The sequence below is a fragment of the Antechinus flavipes genome, chromosome 6, assembly GCF_016432865.1.
Source record: "Antechinus flavipes isolate AdamAnt ecotype Samford, QLD, Australia chromosome 6, AdamAnt_v2, whole genome shotgun sequence".
Lineage (NCBI taxonomy): Eukaryota > Metazoa > Chordata > Mammalia > Dasyuromorphia > Dasyuridae > Antechinus > Antechinus flavipes.
This window is the reverse complement of record NC_067403.1, coordinates 146,196,050-146,220,702: the sequence shown is the minus strand read 5'-3', so window position 1 is coordinate 146,220,702 and position 24,653 is coordinate 146,196,050. Positions and strand designations below refer to the sequence as shown.

At 33.7% G+C, this 24,653-nt stretch overlaps 1 protein-coding gene across 1 annotated transcript; it reads right to left on the bottom strand.

Annotated features, from left to right (window-relative positions):
• Positions 1 to 11,069: 11,069 nt before the first annotated feature.
• Positions 11,070 to 12,059, bottom strand: LOC127541225 (atypical chemokine receptor 3-like). Its single transcript, XM_051966414.1, is given in 3 exon segments — positions 11,070 to 11,768; positions 11,770 to 11,840; positions 11,843 to 12,059. Coding segments are annotated over 3 exon segments (957 nt in total). The 3' UTR covers positions 11,070 to 11,099.
• Positions 12,060 to 24,653: the final 12,594 nt, after the last annotated feature.

The window sequence follows — 24,653 nt, the reverse complement described above, 5'->3', positions numbered from 1 at the left end:
TGATGCTGAAAGTGAAGCTCAAATTATCTTACCCCAAAGTTCAGAAGTATCAGAGCTAGAATTTTAACCCAGGTCTTCAGACTCCAAATCCAGCACATTTTGCTACACCATATTGCCTTCCTGTCTTACCTTGCCTTTTGGCAGCTTCTCTTTGCTTTGCAGCTTTCTGTTTTTTTAGATCTTCAGTGTGGGACACTAATGTTTTTGATTTAGTTTTGCATCTCAAAACTAATACACTTAGAAGTATGATCTTCACTGTAATGCCTGGTACCCCTGTCAAACAACATCTTTGTATGTAAAATTAAGGAAATGAAAATAAATCTAACCTTTCTGCAGAGAATACTATCTATTCAAGAAATATTTGGGGGAGAAAGGAGAAAAAGCAGAGCTGAATGATCAAACATGAAAGAAACTCCAGATTTATCTTTATCTTGTGGCAAAAATTCTTGGGTAGGAAGTATAGGTCAAGAAAGGGATGAAACTTAACCTAAATGTGTGTGATGTTATTCAGAGAAAAGTCCTACTCTGCATGCCCTGGATTAGCTTATGATTCCGTTCAAAAGAAAACTTTTAAGTTGCCCATTGATAAAAATAATTCAAGTCTTTCCACTGCTCAAACTAAGCAAAACATTAGTTTCTGCATCAGTTTCTGTCTCCACGTGAAAACTGAAATGGAGAATTGAAGCAAATGTCTCTGGATACTTCTTTTAAAAGAAAAAAAAAAGATGTCAGAGAAATGGAAGGGGGGAGATGGAATTTAGATGTCTGTCTTGAGTCTTCACTTCATTTTTATTTAGGTTAGTTACTCCATGCTCATGTGAGCAGAGATTGGCTGCTACTACCTTTGGGCTTACTTCTAATTCATATTTTTAGACTTTATACTCAATACATGAAAGGACATGTGTCTAAATAGCATTTTCTACAAGGAGACCTTCCACTAAAGTGAGATTACTCCTTTCTCCCAGGCTCATTCCTTTGGTCATTAGCTGACTACAAGAAGATGTAGAAAGTATCATTTCTGTTTAGAAAAAAAGCATAATCTCTTTCCAGATTCTTCTTCCATTGAGGTTCTTTTCTTGTCCTTTCTTTCCTTGAATCTCTCTTTAAAGGATTCAGAACCATAAAGGAAAGAATTCATCTCAAAGTGAGAATTCATGGTATCAACTATTTTCTGTTCCTGTATCCTGCATTTCTTTCTGAGAAATTTTAGCCAGGGATCAGCAAGCCCTCATTTGGATGGGAAAGGACAAGCTGGTCTCATCTTGAAATATTGACATGTGCTGCCATCTAGTGGCAACAAAGCAATCCAGCCTAAATATTCTTTTGCCCTTTAAATTTATAAATATAAGTCTTTGGGATGTGCTAAATACTAATTACTTGAAATTTTTATTACAGAAATTTAGACAGAAGAAAGAGGTTCTGATCATCCCACCGGACTTTCATGAAATGAACAAAATATCAACTCACTCAAATGACTACAATAATTATGTCATCCTGGCTTCCCATCCCCTTCTATCCTTTTATTGGCTCAAATTTCTCCTTATGGAAATTAGCCTCTAGTAGGAGAATGTCATGTCACCATGAACCTGCTGCTTTTCAGACCATTCACTCACAAAATAATTCATTGTAGTTTGGATGACTACTAGTAATACTGATCTATAGAAATCTATAAAACACTATATGGAAAACATTTTCAGTCTTTGATTAGATCTATACTTTTAAATTTTCATTTGTTTAAAATACTTTATTTCACATGTATTTTCAGTATTCCTTTTTTGGCCTTTTTTATATATCTAGGGGCATTCATTCATATACCATTTTTAAAGAAATTGAGTTTTTATAGATACATGCTAATATGCTGCATTCATAAAAAGAGCGAGCTTAGATGATGAGGATGTCTTTGGTCAGAATTAATTGTTTAAGTATATAGTCAAGTCTCCACAAACTAGGCAATATAAGGATGTGGGGAAGGGAACTTAGTTTCTCTGAATAGTGGAAGAATGATGTTGAGTGAAAAGGTGTGAAGAATTATGCAGAAAAATTGCAGGGTGTCCCAAAAACTCTAATAGCTTAAAACTGCACTAAGACTTTTGGAATACTCTGGGAGGTAAAGGAGGCACGTAATAGCAATTTGACACAAAGACTTTGGACGTATTTAGAACCTTAGGGGTACAGAATTTACAAAGAGATTTTATTATTCACACCAATGCTCCTTTTATATTCCCCATGGATCCAAAACACATTTGTGGATCTAATTACAATTCTAGCCCACCATGAATCTAAAAGTGGTATTTCAGCTCTTCAGAGCCAGGTATTTTTGAGTAATCAGAATGATGCATAACCATTTCCCTATGTATTATTTTGCATCTTTGAAATAGTATTCTTGGCAGTAATGATAATTATAATCCCTTTAGATTTCATGAGTTGCTCTGATCAAATTCTTTTTCATCTTGTGAGCCAGCTGTGGTAGTGGTGACCCTCCCTAAACCTACTCAGGCTGGTCCTCTTAAACCAAACTCCCACATCCTATCACCAAAGCTCAATTAAAAAAAAAAAAATTGTAAAATGCGCCTTTATGTGGCTCATGGTTAAAAATACAAAAGGAAAAATTAATAGATGACTGTCCTCATGGAGTTTACATATTAATGGATGAAATAAAATAACCATAAACTATGATAGAATAAAATAGGAGTAACATGTAGAGCTTTTCCAGGAACTGAGTTTGAGTTTCCCAGTAGTTCTTAAGAATCCTAGATTAACTCTATGCCCCAGTGAGGTATCAGAATTGGACTTTAATAGGGGTTTCTCAGAAGTTATTTGGAATTTTTGAAGAAGGGACCCAGAAACTTTAAACTCCTTAAAGGAGGAAATCTCCTTTAACTCTGCCTCGGTGAGGGACCCCACCCTAGGGACACAAGGTAAACAGCTTCATTCTGTTTTCTAAGTGGGGTTGGTTTAGTCCTGAGCTAAAAGAATTCCAACCCTATTCAATTAAAAATCTATTCAATTCAACTCCACCCACCAGCTTCATTGGGAGGGGGAGCAGGCCTCACTGGCAGCCAAAGATCTCCTTATAAAAATGACAATTAAAAAACTCATTTCTTTGCAGAGGTTCTAAACATGCCATGCTATGCCATACTTGCTATGCCAAGGAGGCCTCTGCCCACTGGATAATATTCTTTTCCAGTGCTACCTTCTCTTTATGTCACCTATTTCCTTAAAGAGACTTTATGCCTCTCTGTCAGGATTTCTAACTTTACTTCCCAGGACCTATAATAAACCTCTTTTATCAATCTAGGTTTTCAGATTTGTAAATTCTTTTACAGAGAATCTGTGCAGCCAGAAGGCGGTTCCCCAAAACTCCCTTCCCTTGCGCCGAATTTCAAGGCATTGCAGGGGAGCTAAACTTTTCCATTTGGTTCCCTGAACCCCGAACCTGCCACTAGATCTTATCATTTAACTCCCTGACCACTAGAAACTCTAATCTCATTTTGGTTCTCTAAAAGGAAACCCCAAAACCTAAACCTCATCATTTTTTTATCTTTTCTTGTAATGAATGGGCCAATATAAGAATCAATCTTTAAAACATAATCTGTCTAGCCTGTTAAACCCTGAGTTCAGGACACAATTATTAGGTTGTTGGGGGTGGGGTGAGTTAAGCTACTTTTCTGAGCAATCCAGACTTTTTCAGCCATTTGTCTAATTTGAAGGGTATCTCAGAAATGAAAAACAGACAACTAAGAGGATAAATGATTGGTTGCCAATTTTGTCTGGAAAGATAGCCTCACTATGTATTTATTTCAGAGATATCTTTGACATCTTTTCATTTCTTCAAGAATTTTATTTGGAAGGAATTTGTTCAATAAAATGCATCCCTCCTACACAGCCTAAACACACATACATACTTTGATAAGCAATAAACAATCATTCTTTTTCTTTAGGGAATCTGTCCCATTGACACACACTTGAAAATTTTATGCCTTTTTTCTATCTTCTTTTGGCTCTTCTAATAATGCTTATTTGAACATGGAGTTCTCTACCCCTACGCACAATTTCTTATGGTCTCATAGTTGAATTCAAGTTTTAAATTTTGCAAACTATTTAATCTGCAAAGGTCAATAGCAGAGGCTAGTAAGAATTCAGGTTGGAAGAAAAGAGACAGACAAATCTCTCTTGGTCCATAAATGCTATAAACTTGGGTTTTATTGACCCAAAATTTTTAAACATCTAGTGACTAGATGGATCAAAGTGTAGATTTTCAATGCTATTTAGTTTCAAAGATGACACTGGTATATGGTCATTGGATTTTACAAATCCATTGAGAAGGATTTTTAAAATTTGTTATCAATTATCTCTGCGCAGGAAATATTTTTTTCTTTAACAAAAATATCTCTTCTTGAAATCAGGTGCAACTTTTTTCTTTAGCTTGACTCAGTGGCCAAAGAGTAAAGTACTTTGAAAAATCTACATCACTGTATAGTTGGGGATGCTATTCCTCAGAATATATGATTTAAAAGATTACAATTTCTCTTTGGAGAGAAGCTTCTGTGATAGTAGTCCATAGAATAAAATTCAATTTTTCCTCTGGTGCTAAAGAATAAAAACCTAATAAGATAAGAAATCGTGGAGGGTTTAAATGAGGAGAAAGGTATAATCATGTTACCAAAATTAAGACTATGTTTACACAAGCAAAGTGGAGGTCAGTATTTATAAAATTCTAAACTCTAGAATAGAGGGAATATGAACTCAAATATTTTCTATATGAATATCTTTATAGCCTAAATTTACCAGATAACTGCCAGACTCTTTTTTTTTTTCCTTTGCATGTATTTCTAGCCTATCAAGGTTAAAATCCTTTTAGCATACTCATCAGATTCTTAGAGACAAAGATAGATACCATATCTTAATTGGTGTCCTTCCAAATCCTTTTGATTTGTGGCAAGAATATTGTGTTCACTGAACCAGATCAATTTGTACTTCAGGATTTTTTCTCTGTTTCAAATGAGCTCAGATATCTTTGCAAATAATTCCCCAAGTGTGTCTGCCCATGAAACATTATCAGTTCACAAAGTGATAATTGACCCTGAAGAATGATTGGTCCATTCAGATAATGCTATTAGGAAGCCTCAGTGATCAGCAGGAATACAGAATCAGGACTGAACCAAAAAAATTTCTATTTGTTTGAAATTCTTCAGAGTTAGCATCTTGTTTATCTGGAATCTCTGGCTGAGTTTTGAATCTGATCAACACTACTGAGCCATAATTTGAAACGTGTTCATTTCTAAATCATGACATCATTAGAACTGGAAGGAGCCTTAGATCTAACCTAGCCCAAATCTCTTATTTTGCAAATGAGGAGACTACTAGAGAGGTGAAGTGAATTTCGCAATGGAAATGCTTAAAAATAATATCCAATGGCAAGAGAATGAGAATGACTTAAAAACAATAAAAACATATTTGAGCTTTGCAATTCTAATTATGGCTAACATGACAGAAATCAAGTGATCATTCCACTCAATCCAACAAAGATTTCCTTAACATCCAACCCATGTGGCAGTGTGGAAATTAACCTTAATGCATTCTCACATCATACATCCTGAAAAAGAAATGAAATAGTTACACAGAGTGAAAATATGACTTGCATTCTCCCCTTCTTTCTTCTCTCAGACTGAGTATTTCTGGATAAATCCTTCACCCACTTGAAAGAATGCACATCACTATAGAGCAAGGACCACTGCCCTTCTGAGTTTGTGTTTGATGCCACAGAGCATTATATGTATTCATTGAATTTTAAATGGACCTAACTGTTAGCTGTTGACCCTCCCCTTGACAACTGACACTTGCAAAAAAAATGCCTGTTGAAGGTTGTACTGGTGAAAAAGTATATCTTAAAACTCACATGGCATAGTTAAATCTCAGAAATATATCTTCAGGGGGTTGGGTTTCATTTTCATTTGATTGTATTTTGCTGTTATTTTCTTCCTGTTTTTACCTTGGCTTTTCAAATATGGAACATTTCTTTTGTTGTTGTGGATTTTCCTATTGCTGTATCTTCTATGCAATTCCTTTTATAAAGAATTCCTAACAGAGAAGTGCTCTCTAGACATTGCATTCTTTGTATTGCTGTACAGTGGAGATGTGGTTTACTAGTTCTGGGTGTGCCTCTCTCTCTCCGGATTTCCCTTTCTCCCTTCTTGCCCTCTTTCATCTCCAAAACTTCCCTCAGTTGACCTCTTCTATTTGTAAATTGCCTGCATTTATTTCTGTCAGCCTGACATGTACAAAGTGTAAGAAAAAATTTTTAAACAGGTAATAAATTATATTTATAAGCAACAGACAATCCTGTCTTCTTCCCTCGTTTGTTTGTAAGAGTAGAGCCTCTACCTCAGTAAGGATCTCCCTTCTCCTTTCCCCTTAGCCTTATCACATTATTTTTTATTGCTTCTCCGAATCTTGAATGAATGAATACAAGTCATTGATGAATGACAGAACATTAGTTTCTTTTTATCTGGTACATATACATACAAATATATGCAAATGAACTCTTGTGAAAACCCTTTCAGTCAAAGGAACTAAATGTACTACTTTAAAAGGTCCAAAGAATCAAACTAAATTTTGTTTAAAATATCAGGCTTTGCTTGACTTAGCAGAAGAAATAAAGAATGGCTATTTTTCCTTATGTAGAAGATTTAAGGAATCATGGGTAAAGAACCATCAGATGTGGTTGCTGTGTCAATTGCTTAACTGAAGGTTAGCTACAGAAATAATTAGGATATAAAAACAAATAATATTAATAAAGATTAAATATTTTTTAAAACAGTAAAATATCCAGTTCTATAGGAAAGAGTATTTATGAATAGGGTAAACATCTTGATTTTTCATATTGTAGTATTTTTTTTTAAGTATTGAATTAAAAATTAAGACCTGAATACTCAGATTTGAATATTGGTGCTATTACTTGCTATCTATGTAATTTGGGGGGTTTCTTCGTCTGCAAAATAAAGAAGTTGAAGTAGTTAACTAATAAGTTCTCTTTCCATTTTAAATATATGACCCCTATAGGGTTAGGGTCCTACAATCCTGAAAATTTTTTAAAAGCAGAAATAAACTAGAAGTGCAGAATTCTTGATAGAGAAAAGTAGTGAGGGCGCTAGCTGGCGCACTAAATAGAGCACCAGCCCTGAAGTCAGGAGTACCTGAATTCAAATCTGGTCTCAGACACTTAACTCGTCCTAGCTGTGTAACCCTGGGCAGTAACTAAATCCCAATTGCCTCTCTGAGAGAGAGACAGAGAGACAGAGAGACAGAGAGAGAGAGAGAAAAGTAGTGGACCAAAAGAAGGCAAAGATGTTTACTAGTCAATCATTTGGAAAGTAAAAAAGAGGAGGAAGGAGCTAAGAACTACTTAAAATGACATTGCCTATGAGAAGGCCATTCAAACAAAGTGGGGCAGGAAGAGAGGGACTCATGAATTATACTTAGACTGGAATATAAAAACAACAACAACAACAACAACAACAACAAAAAAAAAAAGAATGCAGAAAAGGGGATAATGAAATGAGCTTGCAAGGGTCAGAAAGGAAGCATTTAAGCATATCTGAGTGTAATCAGAAAGGAACTGCTTTGAAGAAAACAAATGATCTAGCGCTGATTATAATTTTTAAAATTTTAATTTTAAGGAAAGATCCAATCATATCAGTTCAAAGTGGGAAAGCAAAAGAAAAAGGTGTCTATGTGGGAAGAAAAAAAGTGGAACAGCCAATTATTTTAAGTAATCATAGGCAGAGAGACCTCATGCTAGTTGAGAAAATAGAAAAAATACTGACACTGGTGTCAGAAGATCTGGGTTCAAATCTCCCCTTTGAGCCTTAATACCTATTTAATTTTGGGTCCATAAAGCCTCCATAAGCCATAATTTTCTCATCTATAAAATGAAAGGATTGAACTACGTAGTCTGAGGTCTCTTTCAGCTCTACAATTTTGATCTTTTATTTTAATGAATAAAAAAGAAAGAGGTAACATAGAGTTGATAGAGAGGAAACTAAACCAATCAAAACCTGAATGTTAATGGGAAACCAAGATCAATAAATAATTGACAGAAATCTATGAGTAAGAAGCATTAACAGCTTTAGGATAAAGCAAAAGTGTGAATTAAAAAAAGAAAGAAAAAGAAAAAATGAACAAAAGAAACACAAACTTTCATCTGCACCTGAAAAATTATTCAAAATTACATATTCCCTGAGGAGTTTAAGTTAAGCCTGGTGTCATGGCTAAGGGACAAAAATAGAGCCAAGAAGAAGATTGAGTCAAAGAGTCTTTGATATGGAATCATCAGAAGCAGACCCTTCCAAAAGAATCTAAACTTACTTTGCTAGTTTCATGTCTAGAATGTTATATTTTTTTTTTTAAAAAATGGACCTTTTTTAGGAAAAAGGAAAAAAGCAGAGAAAAGAGAAATAGAGTCCTGAATCTTAGAATTTGATCCATCAGTTACTGGAAAAAATCTTCAAAATTTAAAATGAAGAAATTTCCCAAACACCAATTACTCATCCAACAACAATAACAAAAATAATTTCAAAGAGAAATTATGCTCCAGACCTGGAGTAATTGTAACTTTCTCCACAGGAAAATAGTGAAGAAATCTAATGTTTCATGTTCACTTAGCATTCTTTTCACATCAGTCTCCATACTGGACCCATCGATATGGGCATTAGAATCCACCAGCAATTTCCCTGAAGCCTTGGTAGCACAAATTGTCCTTGCTTTTATCCCAGTAATCTGTTGCAGCAAACAGCTGATCTCAATTCTGCCTACCCACACTGAATAAAAGGAGAGGGTAAAGGAGAAGGGAGTCTCTGCTTAGAATAAAACACTCAAAACCTTTGAGAAGGCCCCTTGGGTTAAGGAACCACCATGCAAAGTAAGATCATCATACCATAATAGCCAATTTGCTATGAAGTCAAAGTTTATTATTCAATAGTAGTCCCTGAAAAGATGCTGACACCCTGATATGTTAGAGACTCCCATAGATTTCTTTTTCGCTGGACTCCTTAAGTTTCCCTCTCTGTCCAACCAGAGGCCATTTGTTTCCCTGAGGAAGTCATCTGTCAAGTCTCCAACATCTCCATTAACCAATCAGCAGTGCCTCAAATCTACACAGACTTGAAAACTCTAGTTCAATTTACCAGCAGAATGATAGGTAGGGTTTGAAGTGGATTTTTCTACTTTTAGCTAAAATTGTTTATCACATTTTAGTAGTACTTTACTTCAAAAAACTGATAAAGTTCTTTATAATATTTTTCATTGATTGTCTTATTAGAAGGTCTATATGTGTTTATCAATTGGTTAAAAATATACGTGTCGCTTACAATTTTATTACATTTTTGTATCCATTATATATGTTTTCTTAAATTTCCTTAATTCACCATGCATCAGTTTATATGTCTTTCTATGTTTCTCTTAATTAACAAATTCATCATTTTGTATAGAACATTAATATTTCATTGCATGTATGCACTATAATTTATTTAACCATTCTCTAATCAATGGACATCCTACTTTGTGTCCAACTGCTTTTGCTGCACACACAAAAAAAAAGTCATGCTATAAATATTTTAGCACATATGGGAACTTTCTTTTCATTAATGACTTCCTTGGAATATAGGTGTATTACTGAATATTACTGAAAAATAATTTATAGAAAAACAGCTTAAGACACTCCAATCATAAAATGGGGGCCTAAAGCACAATGGAATTACTCACAATAATTGACAAATGATCTTGTAAAGAATGGAATTTATTTTCACTTCATGATCAGTTAAATTAACAAATATATTCCTATTAGCTTATTAAAGTACTAAAAATTATTTTCTCTATATTCCAAATGGTAGAACTCTACTCAGAACACAATATAAAAAAAAGTGGCAATCACTAAAAGCCAAGACATAAATAAAGAATAGTGGGAAACAGTAAGTGAGGCTACACCAATATAAAGGAAGGAGAACCAGCACCCAGTATTGGTCAGTCCCTACACCTAGAAGTCAGGAATAACTGGTAAAAAGAGAATTCTCAAAAGAATGGCTAAGATGGTAGAAAAGAAGGAAACAATAGAGCTCAACCCCCCCCCCCAAAAAAAAAAAAACTGTTTTTGCAAAGATCTAAAAAAAAAAAAGTCTAAAACTGAATCCTAAATCCAATAAAAAATCATAGTTGATCATTTCCCTACCCAGGCCAACATAAGGAAGCAAAGATCTGGAGTCATTGGGAATAGGATCTAGTCAGAAAGATACCATTCACTTTAAAACTAAAAGTTGATTCTTCGAAAAGATTAGCAAAATTGACAACTCTTTAATCAACTGAATAAAAAAGGAAAAAGAAAATCAACAAAATAACAAAGTGAAATCTAAAATAAAGCAAAACAGGTAAAAATGAAGAATGATCAAAATCTACTATGCAGATTTATGTGCTAATGAAATTGAGAACGCAAAAGTAGTTTGCAACAAAATCCAGAGTTGATAGAACAGCTCAGAAGCCAGATTAGAAGTCGGACCCTTAGTGCCAGCAATGATGACCAGCAGGAATGAACAGTGAAGGTCAGCACCATTGAGAATTGAGTCCTTCGATGTACAGACTGGAAGCCATGTGTTCTGTCATTTCTCCAGTTGGAATATCCAAGAGAGAAAAAAGAAAAAAAATTTTTGGACCTGCATGTTAAGATGGATTCTTATTTTCCTTTTCTTTCCCTTTCCTTCCCTCTGTCCCCCAGATGATAGTTTCTCCCCCCCAAAAAAAGCCAGCAAGCTGTAAACACAAACCAGCATCCACCCTCTTTCTAGCTCTCAGAAAGTCAGTTACCAAAGTATTTTCTACAGTGGGGCCTGTGGGTGGTTCTCAGCCTCATCTACAAGATGTTTCAAGTTTTCTGTAAGAAGCCTTCACTATCTTGTGCTTGTGGGCCACACACACTGGCTACCTGGGGCTTTTGAGGGTTGTGTTCATTTCCTCTTTATTTTTTTAAAGAGGAAAAATGTATTTTCTTTCATGATTAGAAGTCAGTTTCTAAACACAAACATCCTCTCAGGTTGCCAGGTATTCCAGTTTCAGTTAATGAAGCTGTAGAATACCGGGTTGACACAGCAGTGCACCAGGGACAGACACTGAGTGACATGGAGGGCTGTGTAGAAGAAGTTTTCCAGCTGACAGTTGAAGGGAATAAAATGGAGGAAGGAGAAGATATCTAGAAGCACCACGGCGTGATAGGGTAACCAGCAGATGAGGAAGACGATGATGTAGGAGAAAATGATCTTCTGGTTGCTGTGTTTCTCCTGGTTCCTCAAGGCTGAGATGGCTCTGGCGAATAGGAAATAGAAGACTACAATGATGGAGAAAGGGATGATGAAGCCCAGGACCACAGAGAGCAGCTCCATGCCCAGCAGCCACTCCTTGATGCTATGCTCCAGGTAGATGGAGTGGCAGTAGGTCTCGTTGTTGGCGGCCGAGGTGACCGTCTTCAGATAGTAGGCGTCTGGCAGGGAGACACAGATGGCCAGGAGCCACGCGAAAATACAGATGAGCCGGCAGATGACCTTCTTCTTTCGGCAGCTGGTGTTGGTGAAATAGGTCACGGAGAGATAGCAGTTCACACTCATGTAGGTCAGGAAGAAGATACTGCCAAAAAAGTTGATGGAGAAAATGAGGTGAGTGATCTTACAGGTAAGCTCCCCCATGGGCCACTGGTTGTGCTGGACCAGAGAGACCACCCAGATGGAAAATGGTGACAACCACACACAGATTGGCGATGGCCAGATTTAAGATGTACAGGTGAGTCTCGTAACCTTCATCTTGGCCTGGAGATTCACCCAGACCATCACTGAGTTGGCTATCATCCTGACTACAAAGATGAAAATATAAAAGATAGAGAGGATATACAACAGGACGTTTCGGCCTGTCGTGCTAGGACACATGACGGTGTCCACGGTGATGCAATCTCCTCTGGTGCATGTCCAATTGATATCTGTGAAATTTACTGGTTCTGAGTAATCAAAGGAGAAGGAATCCATGACTGGTGAAGACTCAACTAAATGACCTCGGAGGGCCTCGATTTCCACCAATGTAAAATGTTGAGTGGAGCAGCCAACAGTCACCGAGGTCCATCCCTTCCAGGGAGTTAATGCAAAATGTCCAAGAAAACAAAAGACTAAATAGTAATCCAATCTCAGAAAAAGAAATAGAATTATAAGTAAGCCAACAAAGAAAAAATTCCTTGTTCTGGTGAATTTATGTGAGAATTCTATCAAAATTTTAAAGACAGGTTAATACTAATGCTACACAAATTATTTTCAAAAGCTGAGAAAGAAAGCATCCAACCAAATACTTTTTGTGAGACAAATAATGCCTAACCAAAGAAAGAAAGAAAAGGAGAATAAGTATTAAGAAAATATTGGCTAAAAATTTAATAAAATCTTTTCAAAGTGATATCAAAGAAATCATTCAGTATGACCAAGTTAAATATATGCCAAAATTTCAATGATAGTTCAATATTAGTAAAATAATCAAAGTAATTTATCATACTAAAAATAAAAGATCTCTAACTACATAATTTTCTCAAGAGATGTAGAAATAAAGTCTTTGAAAAATTACAGCAATCAATTCTTCTTAATACCCTGTATATATGGGATCAAGAGGGACTTTTTTTAATATAAAAAGTATGTATCTAAAATCAAAAGCAAACATAAAATGGTGTTACATTAGAAGCTTTCCTAATACAGGTGCTCACTCTTTGCTATTATTTAATGTAATTTAAGAAGTGTTATAAGTGGAAATTACAATAGAAAAAAAAATCTATAAAGATAGTTAAAGAAACATAAAAATATCCCTATTTGCTAATAACACGATGAATTATTTACAATTTCCTAGGGAATCATCAAAGAATCTAATTGAAGCAATAGCTTTAGCAAAGTTGCAGACTAGAGAATAAATCCACAAAAATCAATAGCAATGCTATATAATAATTACTGACTCCAAGAAGGATTAATAAAAAGGGAAATCTCATTCAAAAATAACTATACAATGCATGAAATATCCAGAATAACTACAAAATGCATAAAATATTCAGAATAATCACAAAATGCATAAAATATTCAGATGTTAATTTTTAAAGTACATATAATGCTTATATAAATTTAATTACAGTATTGCTTAAAAAAATAAAAGCAACATAAATAGTTGAAGAATAGTTGGAAGTGCTCATGAGTAGATTGTACCAACATAATAAAAATAACAATCAAATATAATTTTTAGTTTTAATAGTTTCCCAATTAAACTATCAAATAAATCTTTTATAGGATGATAAAATTTATTTAAGAAGCAAAATGATCAAAGGAAATATTAAATTTTAATAGGCATGGATGATGTGGGAATAGTATTTTCATATTCATATTATTAGCAAAGTTGACAAAAGATGGACATGGTCAACATTGGAGGGGCTGAGAAAAGATAGGTACATTAATATATTGTCAGTGGAACTGGGAATTAGTGCAACCACTTTGTAAGGTAATTTTGAAGCATGGAAGTAAAGCAGTAATACTATTCATAATCTTTGAGAGGGTATTTTACCCTTATATTCCAAGGAAGTCATTAATGAAAAGAAAGTTCCCATATATTTATATTTATAACATCACTTCTTTGTGTATGTGATAGCAAAAAGTTGGAAGCATAGTAGGATATCTATTGATTAGGGAATGGTTAAATAAGTAATAGTGCATAAATGCAATGAAATATTAATGTTCTCTATTGGATCACTTGCCAATTGGGGAGGAAGTAGAAGAGAGGGAAAAAATTAGAATATAGGATTTTGTAGGGGTGAATGTTGAAAATTATCCATGTATCATATATTTTGAAATAAAAAACTTTAATAAAATAAAGACAAAAAAAGAAATATACAAAATGATGAATTTGTTAATTATAGAGAAACAAAAAAGACTTACATAAATTGATGCATAGTAAAGTAAGAAAAGCTAAGAAAACATTAAATATAATGGATATAGAAATGTAAATAGAAAGAACAATACATACAATAATTGAAAAGGAATACTGTAAAACTGGGGGAAAAAAGCTAAGCCCATTTCCAAAGAAGTGTTTTGAGTACACATTCCTAAAGTACTTTTCAAAGGTAAAGGGAATCCACAGGTGTGAAACACTATGTATCCTATCCAATTTTAATTTAAATAATTATTGGTTAGTTTTGTTAGTTGTTTCTCTTGTACTTAATTTTTTTTCTTTGCTATACAATATAATTCTCTGAAAGTTTGAAGTGAGAGACACACAGGGAGAAATGTAAGTAACACAAAACAAAAAAATAATAATAAAAGTTATTTTTTAAAAGGGCTGAATGAAAGTTGAGCAGTATTTTTTTTGAACATTTCTGGGATAAAAAGAGAATGGAATATGAATGCATTCAATAGCATGTTCTGATAGCTATTAGAGGACATTCTCTATTTGTAAAGAGAATTAACAATCTCTGAACTTTTAAATGGGAGTTAAATTAAGTACTTATATAAATACAGATTGGTTTTAACATCTTAGCAGTTCAAGATGGGATGAAAAATGAAGTATGGCATCACATCCTTCAAAACCAATAAAATTAATTTCTGCCAGGACTGTTAAAAGATAGGAACACTAACTCAAAATTAGCTGGTAGAAATATCAATTGGTTCAAGTTCTGAGAGAACATATTTTGGAATATATGCAAGAAAATTCCTACATTTTTCATGCCATTAGACTTAGAAATGTCACTATGGACAATATACCACAAAGAAGTCATAGACAACAAGAATAAACAATACAAATATTACCTGAATCTTTAATTCCATTGATTGAGGAGATTCCCAAATGACCAAATTCTATCAGCATCTTTTCAGCAATTTGTAATCTGAAAGAATTTCCTGGAATACTAAGAGGTTAAGTGAACCCAGGTTTGGATGATTCTTGAGATGACTCTATCCATTAAGAAATACTGCCTTTTTTTTTAATCATTGTCTTTTTTTAAAGGAATTACTTATATTTATTTTGTATTTGACCAATGACTGTTTCTATTGAACAGATTTAAAATGATGTCATAAAATTGTTTTTATTCAGGAAAAATAATAATGAAAACTTCAAAGCCAAAACAATAGAGCTCCCTCTGAAGAACATGTGGTAAATAATAAATGACTACAACCATCAAAGTTTGAATTTTATATGCTAGGTGGTTCGCAAAAAATGCTTCACTTTCCAACATAAGCATGAGTTTCTTAAACACAGGAAATCTATTTGAATCACAAATTTTGCTTCGTTGTTTACATTTTACATGTTGTATTGTTTAGCTGATGTCCAATTTTCTAAAATGTGAAAAATTAAGTTTATACAAATGCATTTTTAGCTCTAAAAGTATAAATAAAACTCCAATTTGCCTGTGGTATGAAACAATCCAAGCAGGCAGATGCTCATTCTCCAAGCTGCAAGTTCCAGGCTTGGTATCTCTCACATTCTAGTGAGTCACACACCTCACTGGCTCAATTCTCCATCCAGCAATCTCCGTATTAAACCAGAACACTGATACTAACACATCCTCTAACAAATACACTGGTTATAAAGACTCGGAGAGACTTCCAGGATGGACCCAAGATGGCAGAAATGCCACTCATTTCTTTCTGATCTTCTCCTACAACCCTCAACAGGCAGGAATTGACGGTCCACCAATTACAATAAAAAAGCCAGCAGCACCACTGGCCCCAGTGCAGTTACTCAGAGGCCCCTGTGTACCTGAACAAAGAATCTTAGGACAATCTCCTTTGTGTCTTAGGAACATAGATCATTTTTTTTTTGAAATGAGCAGAAAAGCAAAAAGAGCTCTGAGTAAAGCAAATTATAGAGATAGTAAAGATCAGAACACAAATCCAGATGAGGACAGGAAAGACAAAATACCTCAAATGAAGCCTCAAAGAAGGATATTAATTGGTCTCAGCTCAAAAATCTGTCTTGGAAGAGTTCAAAAAAGTGTTCTATCTCTGAGATAGAAGAAAAATGGGAAGAAAAATAAGATCTATGCGAAAGAATTATGAAAGTTTAGAAGAAATCAAAAGCTTGGAAAGGAAGCACAGAAATTGACTAAAGAATACAATTCCTTAAAAAGAAATTTGGCAAAATGTAAGAAAGAAAGAAAGAAAACCAAATACTGAAGAAAATAGCTTCTTAAGAAAAACTATATTGCCATATACATATGTACATATATATATACACACACACACACATACATACAAACACAAAGCATGTCTAATTGTGGGGTTGGAGGAATGGTGTCTCAAGCTTCCCTTCAGCTCTCCACTCTGACCAGGAGGGAACCCTAAACCAAGAGCTACACCCTCCGACAAGTGCCCACAGCCAACAGTGTCACTGTCCCACTGCATCTGCACTCACCAGATGCTAGTTTTTTTTAATCCAGGCTGCATCTCAGTAGCACAGCTAGGCCTGGCATTCCTAATCAGCTTCATCTTCCTGCATTCAAAACCATAACTTGACGAACAGTCCAGGAGGTAAAAATCGCTGGGGTCAGCTACACCCAACTATTCTAAGGAGTCCTTACTTGATGTTTCTGTGGAGTTAGCCTGGAGATGTTTGCACTTCAGACAGATTAATTATCAGTCTGGAGTCTTTCTTCAGCTCTTCCCTGGTTATAAGAGAAGGACTCCTATTCTGTCCCAAGTCTTCTTGATGTTTTACCAGTGTATGATCTCCCTGAGGTGCAATTTTGTTCTATTTGTGGGGGAAAACAGGAGAGCTTGAAATTTATCAATCTACTCTGTCATCTTCCCAGAATTCTCCCCAGAAAACAACTTCTTAAAAATAAATCCATGACTTTGAAGGTTAAAATGTTTACATCCCTAGATGAGAAGATAAGTATAACTTTTGAGTACTGTATCTTTGTCAGGGCAGTTAAAAGGGGTACATTAGATGGTGTAGATATAAGTAGACTTTAATGTGATGATATAAAAAAGGAAATTAGTTCTGGAAAATGGATTGTACTGGGAGAAAAAGAAAAGAGAAGTAAAACAGGTAAATAGCATCACACAAAGAGGCACAAAAAACCTATTACAGTAGAGGGGAAAAAGAGAGAGGAATGAGTATTGTTCAAACCTTCATCTTATCAGATTTGCCTCAAAGAGGAAATAACATACATACTTAGTTTGGTATAGAAATTTGCCTAACTATATATGGAAGAAGGAAGGGAAAGGAGAAAGGAAAAGGGGATAATAATAGAAGGGAGGGCAGAAGTAGAAGAAAAAGTGATAAGACAAAGGACAGACTGCAAAGGAAGGGCAGATTGAGGAAGGTGGTAATCAAAAGCAAAACACTGGTAAGGAGGAGAAGAGTGAAAGGAGAGAGAAAAGTATAACCTGGGAAAATAGGATGGTAAAAAATAGAGATTTAATATTCTTAACTGTGAATGTAAGTGGAATAAACTCTCCCATAAAATGGAGGTGGATAGCAGAGTGGATTAAAAGTCAGAATCATATAATATTCTATTTACAAGAAACATTTGAAGCAAAGTGATACATACAGAGTGAGGGTCGAAGACTGAGGGAGAATATTTTATGCTTTAGCTCTTTATCTGTTTTTTTTTTTTTGTTTTGTTTTGTTTTTTTAAGCAGGGGATAGCAATCTTGATCTCAGATCAAGCAAAAGCCAATATAGATCTAGTTAAAAGAGAGAAGGAAGGAAACTACATCTTGCTAAAGGATGCCATAGATAATGAAGTAATATCAATACTAAACATATATGCACCAAAGCATAACATTCAAATTCTTAGAGGAGAAATTAAGTGAGTTGCAAGAAGAAATAGATTGAAAAACTATACTAGTGGGGGATCTCAACCTCCCTAGAGGGAACTAGATAAATCTAATCACAAAATAAACAAAAAAGAAGTTAAAATGGTAAATAGAATTTTAGAAATTCTAGAAATTTCAGAAAAGTTAGGTTTTGAATGGAGATAGAAAAGAATATATATATATTTTTCTCACTGGTACATGGAACCTACACAAATATTTACCATGTATAAAATAAAAACATAAAAACCTGAGAATCATAGGCAGAAATGCAGAAATAGTAAATGCATCCTTTTCAGATCATGATGAAATAAAAATTATATGTGAAATCATTGGAAAAATAGACCAAAAATTAATTGGAAACTAAATAATCTAATCCTTAAGAATGAGTGGATCAAACAATAAATTATAGAAATAATGAATAATCCAAGAGAATAACAATAAAACAACCTACAAAACAGAGGATGTAGCTAAAATAGTTCTTAGGGAAAAGGTGATATCTCCAGATGCTTACATGAATAAAATAAAGAAAAAATCAATGAATTGGCTATTCAACTAAAAAAGATAGAAAAAAACAAATTTAAAAACCTCCAAGTTAGAATTGAATTGAATACCAAGTTGGAAATTCTGCAAATCAAAAGAGAAATTAATATAATTGAAAGCAAGAAAACCATTGAGCTAATAAATAAAACTAAGAGTTGGTTTTATTAAGAAAAACCCCATAACAATATAATTTTTTCACTAGTTTGATTAGAAAAAGGAAAGAAGAAAACTAAATTACCAAGCATCAAAAATGAAAAGTTTGAACTTAGCACCAATGAAGGGGAAATTAACATAATAAACAGAAACTATTTTGCCCAAGAAATTGAACAAGCCATTAATGAAATTATTGAGAAAAAATCTCCAGGTCCAGATGGATTTACAAGTAAATTCTACCAAACATTTAAAGAGAAAACAATTCCAGTACTATATAAACTATTTAGAAAAGGGGAGGGAGAGGAAGAGAAGGAGTCCTATCAAATTTTTTTCTGACACAGATATGGTGCTGATATCTAAACCAAGAAGAGCCAAAACAGAGAAAGAAAATTATAGAGCAATTTCCCTAATGAATATCAATGCAAAAATCTTAAATAAATAGTACCAAAGAGATTACAGCAACTTATTATCAGGATAATACACTATCACCAAATGGGATTTGTATCAGGAATGCAAATTCCAGAAAATGGCCCGAGATGCTTACCTGTTCCCCCCATCTTATCCTATCTGCTCCTTTAAATCTGGGGACACAGTCCTTGTCAAAAATTCACATTTGTTGTGGTTCAGTATCAGGAAAGCTATTAGCAATATTAACTATATCAATGACCAAAATAACATTAATCATGTGATTATCTCAATGGATGCAGAAAAAGCATTTGACAAAATACAACACTATTAAAACACTAGACAGTATAGAAATAAATTGAGTTTTCCTTAAAACGATAAGTAGCATCTATCTAAAACTATCAACAACCATTATATGTAATGGGGATAAGCTAGACGCATTCTCAAATAAGATCAGAGATGAAACAATGTTGGTCATTACCACCAATTTTTTTTTCAATATTATATTAGAAATGTCAGCTCTAACAATAAGAAATGAAAAAGAAATAGAAGGAATTAGAAGAAGTAATGAGGAAACAAACTATGAATAATATGATGGTATATTTAGAAAATCCTAGAGAATCAATTAAAAAACTACTAGTGACAATTCATAACTTTAGCAAATATTCAGGATATAAAATAAATTTACATAAATCACTGATTTTTTTATTTGTTATCCAAAAAGTCTAACAAGAAGAGAAAGTTAAATCTCATTTAAAATAATTATAGTTAATATAAATTATTTGGGAGTCTATCAGCCAAAACAAAGCCAGGAGATATATGAACACAGTTACAAAACACTTTTCACACAGATAAAGTTAGATCTAAACAATTGGAAGAATATCAAGTGCTCATAGGCTGAACTAATAAATAAAAATGACAATTTTACCTAAATTCATCTTCATATTCAGTGTCATACCAATCAAACTGCCAAGAAATTACTTTATAGAGCTAGAAAAAAATAATAACAAAATTCATCTGGAAGAACAAAAGGTCAAGAATTTCAAAAGAATGAATGAAAAAAATACAAAGGATGGTAGCCAAACTATTACAGACCTAAAACTATACTATAAAGCAGCATTCATCAAAAATATTTGGTACTGGCTAAGAAATAGAGTAGTGGATCAATGGACTAGGTTAGGTTCACAAGACACAATAGTCAATAATTATAGTAATCTAGTGGTTGATAAACCCAAAGACTACAGTTTCTGGGATAAAAACTCACTATTTGACAAAAATTGCTGGGAAAACTGGAAAATAGTATGGCAGAAACTAGGAATTGACCAATATGTGACACCCTATAACAAAATTAGTCAAAACAGATTCATAATTTAGACATCAAGAGTAATAATGTAGGCGAATTAGGAGAACAAAGAATAGTCTTACCTCTCAGACTTGTGAAGAAGGAAGGAATTTATCACCAAAGAAGAACCAGAGAACATTATGGAATACAAAATGAATAATTTTGATTACATTAAATTAAAAAGAGTTTATGCAAACAAAATCAATGCAGCCAAGATTAGAAGGGAAGCAGAAAGCTTGGGGGAGGGGGTAGGAATTTATAACCAGTATTTCTGGCTATGTCCTCTATATCCTTACTTGAAAAGATAAAGAGAATTGACTTAAATTTATACAAATATAAGTTATTCCCCAATTGATAAATGATCAAAGGATATAAACATTTTTTCTTTTTTTATTATAGCTTTTTATTTACAAGATATATGCATGGGTAATTTTTCAGCATTGACAATTGCAAAGCCTTTTGTTCCAGTTTTTCCCCTCCTTCCTCTCCCTCTCCCCCAGATGGTAGGTTGACCAATACATGTTAAATATGTTAAAGTATAAGTTAAATACAATATATGTACACATGTCCATACAGCTATTTTGCTGTACAAAAAGAATCGGACTTTGAAATAGTATAGAATTAATTTGTAAAGGAAATCAAAAATGCAGGCGGACAAAAATAGAGGGATTGGGAATTCTATAAAGTGGTTCATACTAATTTCCCAGAGTTCTTTCACTGGATGTAGCTGGTTCAATTCATAATTGCTCTATTGGAACTGATTTGGTTCATCTCATTGTTGAAGAGGGCCAAGTCCATCAGAATTGATCATCATATAGTATTATAAACAATTTTAAGATGAAGAAATTAAAATCATCTTTAATTTAAAAAAAAATTCTTCTCTGGTCATATGAAAAAATGCTCTAAATCACTATCGATAAGAGAAACACAAATTAAGATGACTTTGAGGTACCACTTCACACCTCTTGGATTGGTTAACAGTAAACAGTAATAATAAATGTTGAAGAAAATGTGGTAAAACTGGGACACTAATGCATTCTTAGTGGAGTTGTGAAATGATCTGGTGAGCAATTTGGAACTATATCCCAAGGGCTATAAAATTGTGCATACCTTTCATTCAACAGTCTCTCTACTAGATCTATAACCCAAAGAGATCATAAGAAGGGAAAAGGACCCACATGTGCAAAAATGTTTGTAACAGCTCTTTTTGTGGTAGCAAAAGATTAGAAAATGAGTAGGTGCCTATCAATTGGGGAATGGTTGAACAAGTTGTGGTAATGGTGGTAATGGAATATTATTTTTCTTTTTTTTAATTTTTGCTTATTAAAGCTTTTTATTTACAAAACATATGCATAGGTAATTTTTTTAACATCGACCCTTCCAAAAACTTTTTTTTCCAAATTTTCCCCTTTCCCCGCACCTCCTCTCCTAGCTGGCAGATAGTCCAATACATGTTAAAAATATTAAAATACATGTTAAATGTAATATATCTATACATATTTATACAGTTATCTTGCTGCACAAGAAAAATCAGATCAAGAAGGAAGAAAAAAGAAAAGTTGAGATTTTTTTTTACTTCCTTTCTGCACCATGCAAGGTTCCTCCCTTGACCCTTACACCAAGGCAATCCCAATAAACTTTGGATAGAAAATGCCATCTGCACCTATGAAAAGAATTATGGAGATTGAATATAAATCAACACATTTTGTGTTCAGTTTTTTTTTCCAGTTTTTTTTCTCTCCTATGGTTTTCCCCTTATGCTCTAAATTAGTTAATTAAAATAAAAAAATAAAAGATACTATGGTGTGATAGTATTGGATCTAGAGTCAAAAAACCTGGGGTTATGCATCAAATACTTAATAGCATGATCATGAGTAGTTTCCTTTACCTCTCAGAGACTCACATTCCTCATGTGGGAAGGGGTAGGCAGTGGTATGTGGGGGTGGAGGTGTACAAAATAAATAGAGAAGTAGGTAGAACAGAGGATAGAGTGCTGAGTCTAAAGTCAGCAAGATCTGAGTTGAAATCCAGCCCCCAAAAACTTACTAATTATGTGACCCTGATCAATAATTTAACCCTATTTGCCTCCGTTTCCTCATCTATAAAATGAGCTGGAGAACTGAAGAAGGAAATGGACCAGAAAATCCCAAATAAAATGATGAAGAGTTGGACACAATTAATACAACATAACAACATCATATATATATATATATATATATATATATATATATATATATATATATATATATATGTGTGTGTGTATGTGTGTGTGTGTATGTGTGTGTGTGTATGTATGTCTATACCTTTGTATCATATTTCTGATATATGCATTTAAATACATACATACATATATATATATGTATATATATATATATATATGTGTATGTGTGTGTGTATGTATGTCTATACCTTTGTATCATATTTCTGATATATGCATTTAAATACATACATACATATTATATATATATATATATAAAATTCAAGCTAGCTAATCTATATATAGATATCTCTATCTACATCTATATGTTGATATCAAGGCATTTATAGATTTCTACAGATCTGTTTATAAGTTCTATATCTATCTATATCTACATATAGATATTACATATATATCAATCTATTGAGGTCCTATATGTGTTTGCGTATGTATGTGTTATATCGTTGATTTCCCTTTGTTTCTGAAGAGGACCAACATCATAGGTTAATATCTTGACATGTGTAAATTTGATTTTAGTGAGGAGAAGTTACACAAAGTTTTCAAACTCACTCTGCTACAGTCTTTGAAGTTCAGTAGCAAGACAAAAGTTAACATGACTGGCAATGGGCCAAGATGCAATGAATGACCTTGACATCTTTAATGTCTGACCAAGCTTTAAATGTTCCACAGCTCTTGCTTCAATCATCTTTGTGCTCCCCTCCACCCATTCCACTGAGGAAAGTCTTCCCATTTTCCATATCCCCTTAACTCCTCATATGGGATTTACTGTAAGATGTCTCTTCCCTACAGATTAATGGGGATTTTATCTACTACAAAAAGAGCAAAAACTCCTGTTTCAACTTCAAATATCTATCTCAAAGAGGTAGCACTAATTTCAGCTGCTATTTCAGCTATCGGTCCATACACCTATCACTGCTCTGCAGAAGAAGCTGGTAACCTCCTGGCCCTGAAGGCAGACCCTACAGGCTTTACAAAATGATAAAAAAAAATCAAAAGTATGATCAATAGCTTCTATACAGAAAGAGAGCAGCTTTTCAACCCCAAGGAGACTAATAACAGAGAGTCTTCAGACAACTGTTGGTCCCCAATACAAAAGGCTCTCCTAGAAGAGACTATCAAAAACCTTAAAAGAGAACTAGAAGAAAAATGAGGAAAGGAAAGAGAAGCCATGCAAGAGAGCAACAGCTTCCTGAAATGTGAATTGCAAAAGGTTAAAAAAAAACTCCCAAGAAGTACAGGGAAACAGAATTTGTGAATTGGAAAAAGAAAATAACTCACTAAAAAAAAAAAAAAAAAAAAAAAAAAGAGTGAAATGGGAAAAAATTCCATAGAGCAAAAGAACTCATTTTAAAACTCAATCAGACATATACAAAAAGAAGTAAATAAGTTAATGAAGAAAATAACTCACTAAAAATCAGAACTGAACAAATAAAAATGACTGATTCATTGAGACATTAAGAATCAGTCAAGCAAAACCAAAAAAATGAAAGATTAGAAAAAAATGTCAAATATTTACTTGGAAAAACCACAGAACTGGAAAATAGATCTAGGAGAGATAACCTGAGGATCATTGGACTACCCTAAAATTTTGATTAAAAAAAGACCCTACATACTATTATACAGGAAATCATCAAAGAAAACTGCCCAGAAATAATAGAACCAGAAGGTAAAATAGGCATTGAAAGAATTCATCGAATACCTTCTGAAAAAGATTCTAAAATAAAAACTCCAAGGAATATTGTGGCCAAATTTCAGATTTTTCAGACTAAAGAAAAAATATTACAAGCATCCAGGAAAAAACAATTCAAATATCGAGGTGCCACAATAAGGGTCACTCAAGATCTGGCTGCCTCAACATTAAAGGATCGAAGGGGCTGGAATCTGATATTCCGAAAGGCAAAAGAACTTGGATTGCAGCCAAGAATAAACTACCCAGCTATGCTGAGCATTTTTTTCCATGGAAGAAGAAGGACATTTAATGAAATAGAGGAATTCCATTTGTTTCTAAGGAAAAAACCAGATTTAAACAAAAAAAAAAATGATCTCCAACCACAGGATTCAAGAGAAGTAGAAAAAGGTCAAAGGAACTCTTGAGATCTGTATTTCTGTTGTGGATATGCATAAAAATCAA